Source organism: Octodon degus, unplaced genomic scaffold (assembly GCF_000260255.1).
Source record: "Octodon degus isolate 3935 unplaced genomic scaffold, OctDeg1.0 scaffold00082, whole genome shotgun sequence".
Lineage (NCBI taxonomy): Eukaryota > Metazoa > Chordata > Mammalia > Rodentia > Octodontidae > Octodon > Octodon degus.
The window spans coordinates 1,710,549-1,719,043 of record NW_004524658.1 but is presented as its reverse complement, the minus strand read 5'-3'; the positions used below and the strand labels follow the sequence as shown (position 1 = coordinate 1,719,043).

Sequence of the window (8,495 nt, the reverse complement as noted above, 5' to 3'; positions counted from 1 at the left end):
TCCTCAGACTCTCATCAGTTGTTTCAAAGCTCAGCCCTCCGATGAAGAGCTTCCGTAGTTGTTCGGGCTCCTTGGGAGACTCTGACTTAGACATGACGGCAGTCGGAAGAGAGCCTGATGATGCTTCCTCCGCGGTGTCCACCAGCAGAAAGCTATACAATTCTTAAGAAGAAACTTGAAAATATATTTATATGAATTTTCAGGATAAGCTACATAATATGCATTTTGAATAATTTTTAATCATATGTTTTCTAAGAAACTAGTAGGACATTTCCAGTTTGGTTATCAATAAGTATCTTACAAGTCTGTGTTCATTTTGGAAGTTTTTATTCCTGATATTAAAAGTCAAAATTTCATATATAAGTTATCCAAGGACTTTACACTCATGGAGGTTACAGTTTAGCAACTAACTAGCATGAGACATATTATTATTGAAGAATCAGCTAAATATGAAAGTAAGTCTTAAAAGATTAAAGCGCAGACAAGAAAAGTCAAGAATTTTAGTGGTATGTAAGACCATCATGCCAATGAAAAGCAATGAATACGTGAATGAGTGAATAAATTAGGGCGGTGTCTAGAAGAACACTGAAATAGCTAGATGCTAATCTTTTCCATCAGCTAAAACTTCATAATGACATACTCTTCTGGGAATAAGCGAATCGAGGGTATCTCTTGGCCTACTCTGCCCGGTTATACTGCTCCCAAGAATGTCCTGGCTGCCATTTTCACCTGGGGAAATGCCCGGGGAAAGACCAGCTGCTCATGTTCAGACGTTTTCAGCTACAACTCTCCTATCTGATCCCGGCTGTTTCCTATTTTTTGTACTCTCAAGGAGTAGGATGTCAAGCACACATCCCTGCTCCAGTCTTCCAACAGAGTCTACCCTTGGCTTCTGCCCTTTTGGGTGCCATCTGCTTGAGGCCGTAGAGGATTAGACTAAGAACGTCTACTTATTGAGGGCCTGCTGGGGCTTAGTATTTATATCTCTAATTTCAAATTTTCACACAATTCTGGAAGGATGTTACCAGACACATTTTTATAGATCTGGAAAATAAAACTCAGAGAAATTAAACTTTTCTGGGGTAATCTGATGAAATTTTTATATGTGAGCCTCTCTTAGCCATCAGTGGAAGATCCTTCTTTTTCCTTGGAGAAATGCGAGCCTTGTCTCTGACTGACTCCACGCTTTCCACGAGAGCCCTCCCTGGAGAGCTGCTCTCCTGCTCTCCTCCAGGCTGGTGTCCTGAGTTTCCCACAGTGATTTGGCCCTGACAGTGATTTTTCTGGCTTCTTCTCTGTTATCATCAACTGATATCTTAAAATATCTGGTTAGTGCTTAATAGTGTTGGCAGGTTAGAATCATATTTTTAAAAGTAAAGTATATTTTAATATAGCTTTCTGAATCCACTCAATGCGAGAATGTATTTTTTCCCATGTTAAGCAGACAAAATGGACAAAATAAATGACCACCTGTTAGCTGCTAATGATGTTCACATGCCTTTTAAAAAAGTAATTCTGGCTGTATTTGACTACATTCTTGGCGGTAAAACTTGTGGGAAGCTCATGGGCACAGGAAGCCAAAGGCTGCTAACTGACAAGGAAGTCTGTGCTTGACCTATTAATAAGGAAGAAGGTACTGTGAATCTCTGAATCATATCATTACTTGGTTTGCAGAGGTTGACATAAACGTTTTAAGAAATCTGAGATTGAGTGTTCAAAACAAGTCCAAGACTAAGATGAGTTTTACACAGGATATTATAGAAAAAATTCACAATCATTAAATATAGAAATAAAAACTTTAAGAATTTTAAAGATGTAGTCTAATTTTTATTGGGTGGGTGATTCAGCCAATATGCCCCTCCAATGAAAAGGAATACATACATATTGATGTTATCTAAGTTAAAAATTAAAAAAAGCATTAACTCTGTCCTACCTTGCAAAAATTATACTATTACTAAATTAAATGTATAATTATATATATCCATGAAGATACAGAAAAGAAGTATTTTATAAAATCCAGGGTAGTGTTAAAGATTCAATGGCTATTTTAACTTTGAACTTAATCAATTGCCAGAGAGACCATCTTATCTTAATTCTCTTGCTAGCAACTGTTTTGGGGTACAAATTTACATTATTTGTTTTCTGTGGATCTTACTTAAGATTTCTTGGGTTTGAAACATCTCTTCCTAACTTGGTGCTAGCTGTGTTACCCTAATTCCCCATGTCTCAGTGGACTGATGTATAAAAGTAATATCTAAGTCAAAGCGTTCTTGGGAATGTTAATCGAGTCATTTTAAGACAAGCACCTAGAACATCTAGTTATCACTAGTTTTTAGTTACTTCAAAGTAAAAGGTGAATATGAAGTCATCACACAAATTAAATACTTTTTGAAAGGCTAGAAACAAGTACCCTTTTTGTCTTTAAACTGGATTGAATTTAGTCTCAAAGTAAATAAGTGACTTTCTCAATAAAACAATAGGGCTATGGATATAGCTCAGTGACACAAGTGTATGCCTGGTAAGCATGAGGTTATGAGTTGTATTCCTGGTTTAAAAACAGCATCAATGAAATAATAAAATCTATAGAAAAACTGTGGGCATTCTATCTACATAATTTTTCCCAGTAACATCCTAAAATTTTAAAGTAATTACCATTCAATACAAAATCCATTAGCCTGAATATTTCTCAAAAGCAGTTTTGTAAACCTTTATTCTGAATAGCTTTAGGCTTCAGGAATGTGTTGAGTTCTCCTGAAAATCAGAAATTTTATCTGAGATTGTAGATCTATTAATAATTGAATCAGATACTCTTTTATACTTACTACAAAATATCTACATGATTAACATTAGATACATACTCACAACTGAATTCTAATTATGCAATCTTGTGAAAGTCTGATTCCATGTAAACCAAAACAGGGGAAATGGTCAGGAGTTTAACATTCTTTCAATCAGCAGTCCCCAACCTTTCTGGCATCAGGGATCAGTTTCAGGGAGGACAAATTCTCCATGGACCAGGATGGGAGTGTGGATGGTTTTGGGGTTAGGGTTTCACAAGAGGCACATTCCCAGGTCCCACGCATGTGAGTTCATAATGGGCTTCACAGCGCTCCAGGAATCTGATGCCTCTAACAGGAGGCGCTCAGGTGACAATGTGGGGACTAAGGAGTGACTGTAAACACAAATACAGAGGAGCTGTAGTCTGCTAGGCCATTGCTTACCTCCTGCTGTTTGATCCTATTACTAATAGTCCTGCTTGCTCATGGCTTGGAGTTCAGGACCCCTACTTTAAATGACGTAACTTAAAACTGCATCATTCTATGGGGAAAAAAATCTTTGTGAATGGCATTGTTGCTTCTCCACAAATGCATTTGTTTCCAACACTGATGATGATAATCCTAAACATCAACAAAGTACAGTTTGCTGAGTGAATATGGGTCTGACAGCTGTTGAAAATTACAGCATGGTCATTTGATGATGACTAAATTTCAAGAGCTCCTGCTACTCTCAGTTCTCATGTAATTTCTAGATTTGTGGCACTCAGCAATTCAGCTCTGGAAGATATGTTACCATCTAGATATAGTTTTCTTTTCCTTGGAATATATATATATATACACTTATGAATATATATATATATGTGTTTATTTGTGTGTATGTGTACATATATACATATATACTTTTCCCAGTGAATGCATCTCTCTATATAAACAGAAAGTCATCTAGAATACATGTGTATCTATATATATACATGCATCTATATGTCATTAGTGACCCTTCTTCAACTCACTGAGATGTCCCCAAATTCAAGAAGCTATCATATTTCTTGAATTTACTGATTTCTACAATTATATTAATCTTTAGTCTGAGAAAAATTATTTTAATAAATGATGATTTTGAAGATTAGGGACAACTAGGTAAAAGATAAAACAAAAATGTTATGAGTTTTAAGAATTTGAGAAATTGATTTTCTCTGACTTCAAAGACATTTACTTATTCTATCAGAAAGGTAAAACATAAATCAACTCTGAAATATAGGTGACATATTTTGCTAAGTCCTTTTTATTGAAGAAGAACTAGATTGATTAAAAACACTGAAAATCACTGTGTAAGTTCTTGTTACTCAGGACATTTATAATAGTAGAATTAGATACCTTTAGAAAACTTCTAATTCACATTTCCCTTTCTACTATTGGTGTGCATATTTCTCAATCTTCCTGGTGGTCTACACTGGAAAGTTGGCTTAGTTTGGCTAACTGCGGTGGTCATTCATATTTTTAATATATGAAAATCAAATAGGCAGCATACCAAGGTTTGGAGATGCTTGACATTTCCCACTTTCAAAATCAATCACCTGTCTGAACTCCATGGCTCTTGCTCAGTGATTCAGAGGTTTTCTGTAAGCGGAGACCACGACCTTGGAGCAAGCATTTTCTCAAAAGGCATTCCTGACAACGATGTGAGCAAAGTGCCCAGCCTGCCCTCCAGCGCATGGATCCGTGGCCAGGAAAGAGCTATGAAGCTTCCACGAGGAGTGGAAGTTTGGCTTAAATCTCACTTCAATGCATTTATATTTCATAAGCACAGCATTTAGACAAGGTTCAAATGAACAAATCAAAGAAAATACTCACTTAAAGATTTTCTGTGCTCGGGCTTCTGTTCCTTAATATCACCATCATAGTGACTCAACAGCTCAGTACTAGAGGATCTCTGGATTTCGAATAATTCTAGCTTTCTTGATGGACACTTTCTTGATGGATCCTTTGGCTGGAAGAACACACAAACAGGCTTAGAAAACTGACTGGGAAGAAAGGACTCACCAAATAGTGTTCCCTCTATTTTGGTGTTACACACAGGGGATGTTTGAAATATGTTAATTATTTTGGGACAGGGCCTCAACGCTAAACTAACACAGAAATATAATAATAGTAGATGTACATGGTACTCACTAAACGTTGGGTGCCACCTAAGCATTCTACACACATTAATTCTTCAATCACACAGGAATCCTGAGTGGGCAGCGGCAGCATTATCACTGAGAAAGACACCGAGGCCAAAAGAGAAAAGTGCCTTGCCCAAGGAAGGCCACACAGTTAGTGAGTGATGAAGCCACTTTCAGGCATCCCTGGTCCCAAAGTCCATCCTAGAGACAGTAATTGGTCTGTATGTGGGTTTTTATAGATGATGGGGAAAAGTTAATTCATGTTAACTCATGTTAAAAGTTAATTCATGAAAACTTATTTTAAGTTTTCACCCCAAAGTTGTATAAAGACTTTAACTATCAGTGAAATCGCACAGAAAATATTTTATTTTTCATATTGTATACTATGTTAGAAACTTTGAAGAGTAGTTTTTCCTCAGGATTTTGTGAATAATAATGAGTGAAAATTAGTCAAGACAGAATGAGACATTTTAAGTAATTTGGCTCTTTTAAGAATTGGCTCTGTATTGGGTTTGATATAGTTTCATGAAGTTCTAGATGCATGATTTTCATGAGAAAAATCTAGCTCAGCCAACAATAAAAACAGTATAAAGGATTATATTTACTGGAATTATAACAGTGAGTATAGTTTTAAGCATATTAACTTTAAGAGTATGTATTAGAGACTGCATAAAATGAAAATGCAAAAATTCAGTAGTTATTAAGCTTGTATGTGCTTTTTAGAACTTCCCATAAATGAACGTTCATGTTATTTTAGAAAAAACATGGGTTTTTTTGAAAGAGAAATTAAAATGACATTTAGTTCCCCAAATCCTGTCTGTTGAAAATGTTCCTAGACTATTATGTATTTTCACTTAAAAGAATCTAGTATCTTTCAGCCCATAGGGTTTATTTATGTGTGTGTGTGTGTGTGTGTGTGTGTGTGTGTGTGTGTGTTATATGCCTGAGCAATAAGATTTAAATTACAACATTTTAATTAATGAAGGCAAAAGCCAAACAAATACATACCAGTCTGTCCATTGCATTTTTGATAGCTTGGAACCAGTCCAAAATGATGACGTCAATGTCTGACTGTAGAAGGAACTCATTTCCTGATACTGTTGTGATCTGGAAAAGAAAAGTTATAGGACAATCACGAAATGTGCCTCTTCTGTTTAAAAAGAAAAATCTCCCTCAAAAAGCACCCTTAAGACATTGAAATACTTTCTTCTATTCCAGTAATTTTCCTTCTGGGAACTGGGTGGCTAGGCTCATTCTGAACTGATAGCTATAAACTTTTTATATCATAACAAATATATTAGTATTTTAATAATACGACAAATAATTTAGAGTAGGGCTAAAGCTGAGTCGTTCTAACATCGAGAGAAATAAGGCAGGAGTTGAAAGTGATGAGGACGGTGCTCAGAACGTTGGAAGCCACAGAAAAATGCACTTGGTGTGTCGGAATTCATTCTGTCCTTCTGTCTCTTTCCTGTTTGTGTTTTTCAAGTCTAATAATAACTCTATATTTGATTTTCTTTTATGGAGAGCTTTAAAACAGATTATTTACCAGAGAGACTAATGGAGACTTTTCTAAAAGGTCTTTGACTTCTCACTTGCTTGTTTTCAGAAAAACTCTATTGAGATAGATAGAAAATTTTTCAGTACCTCAAAGCAAACATTTTTGAGTGACATAAGTTCTTCCAATATTAAGTTTTGTCCATACCGCAATGAGAATAGGAGCTGTCCAAAATGTATGCAATTTTAAGAAATAAAAAGGTGAAAAAAAAAACCCTCTAATTACTCACATTAAAATTTGACAAATCACTGGAAACTATTTCTCTCTCTCTCTCTCTCTCTCTCTCTCTCTCTGTCACTCTGCAAGTCACTTTTGAAAGCCAAAAAACCGCAAAGTAGTCCAGTTCACATAATTATCTGAACACCACTGGAACTTATATTACTTACATGAAGTCCCAAATATTTACTTTATGAAATGTTGCTGCAGAAACACAATCTAAAAATATAAGGTCACTTGTAACTAACACAAAAATGCTAGTGATGTCTTTAACCTCTACCTTCATCCCAAGTTTAAATATTTTCATTATGAATGTATTACACTACATCATAATTTGTTGTTATATACAGAAAGAAATGAATTAATATAAGCAATATGTATAATCTAATATTTCTCTGCCAGTATAAATAAACCATCATTAAAATTATAAAAAGAAAAACATTTCAAAAGTACAAAAACAAATATAATTAGATTTATGAAATTCTGAGGGTCACAGAAAGAGGCAACACAGTTCAGTCTTTGGCCTCCTGAATTCAAACAGCTCTAAAATCTGCGTGCCTCACAGTGCATTTGCATTTGTGGTGCTCGAGATGCCGAGGGGATCTTTCTCCTCTAACACATCCCTCCAAAAAATGTATTTTAAAATTTTCCTTGTCCAAATATATTCCTGCATTAATCATACATAATTAGTGATTTACTAATTCATTTTGGGACACTAGATGAGGGAACTACGTGGCTGTAATTCATTCAGATCACACTGTCAGAGACGTCCAGTTCCCATCCTTTTCTCTCTCTTCCAACCGATCTTCTGAGCTCCTAGGCAGTCTGGAGAAGTCTGCTACTGCTCTCTACAGTTTAAACGCATCCACTTCTTAATTACAGTCAGTAATTGACTGTGTTCTGCTCTGCTCCAGACATTCACAGGAAAGTAGTTTCAAAATCTTTGGCTGGTAAATTCCATTTAATTTAGATTTTTCTCTCCACCTTTTCATGTTACCTCTTTAGGATTTCTGATAGTTTGCTGAATCATGTTGGTACTTAGAACAAAGAAATTTTCAGCACTCTTAAGGGAGAAAAAGTATCAATAAAGAATGATAGCGTTGACAGGACCTTTTGCCTGAGCAATACACGACGCCACTGTAAAGGGATGTAGACCACAGCATATAGGATTGCTTGCAAGACACCTTCTTGTAACTTCTCTCTATCATGTCTTTCTATGTGACAGACACTGGAGGTGAGTCAAAGAAGGACGGACTTACAGAAGCATGATGAGTTTAGTTAAGAGCCGCTGGTCCCCATCTTGGTTAGAAGCCTATTTTAGATGAATGTCTAAATGAAACCCCCTCATCCCCACTGCATCATGTTTTGAAAGAATATGATAGAGCAACAAAGTGGTCTTAATAAAATATTCTAGTGCTGTCAATAATAAATTCCTTGAAGTACATTTCTGAGGAAATTTGCCCTAACCTAAACTTGTTACACTAAGACAGGGTCATTTCAGTCTTTCTGGTGGCAAATTCTTGCCTATGAAATGATACAAACAGGTCTACTCAGCAAGGTGCAGAGCAGAGGCATTCTCTCGGCTTCTTATTCAGTAATAGATCTCTCTTCAGCTTAGGATCTCAGTCTGTGTCCTTACAGTTCCTTGATGGTGAAGGTGGAGGCAGGAATACACAAGCTCCAGACACCATGCATAAGAGATGTAAAGGGAATAGTTTCTTTAAACATAATAATAATTGGGCTTGGAAGATAGCTCAGTAGAATAAGTGCTTGCCTGGCAAG

General features: G+C 36.0%; 1 protein-coding gene across 3 annotated transcripts in view; it reads right to left on the bottom strand.

The window, feature by feature from the left end:
- Nucleotides 1-8,495, bottom strand: part of Arhgap15 (Rho GTPase activating protein 15) — a 662,961-nt gene that overhangs the window by 341,588 nt on the left and 312,878 nt on the right. For all 3 annotated transcript variants that reach the window (XM_004636636.2, XM_004636635.2, XM_023721429.1), the window contains 2 exons: nt 5,948-6,046; nt 4,629-4,764 (listed from right to left, as the gene is read on the bottom strand). In XM_004636636.2, coding sequence (XP_004636693.1) covers nt 4,629-4,764; nt 5,948-6,046 — 235 coding nt within the window. The remainder of the gene's footprint in view (nt 1-4,628; nt 4,765-5,947; nt 6,047-8,495) is intronic.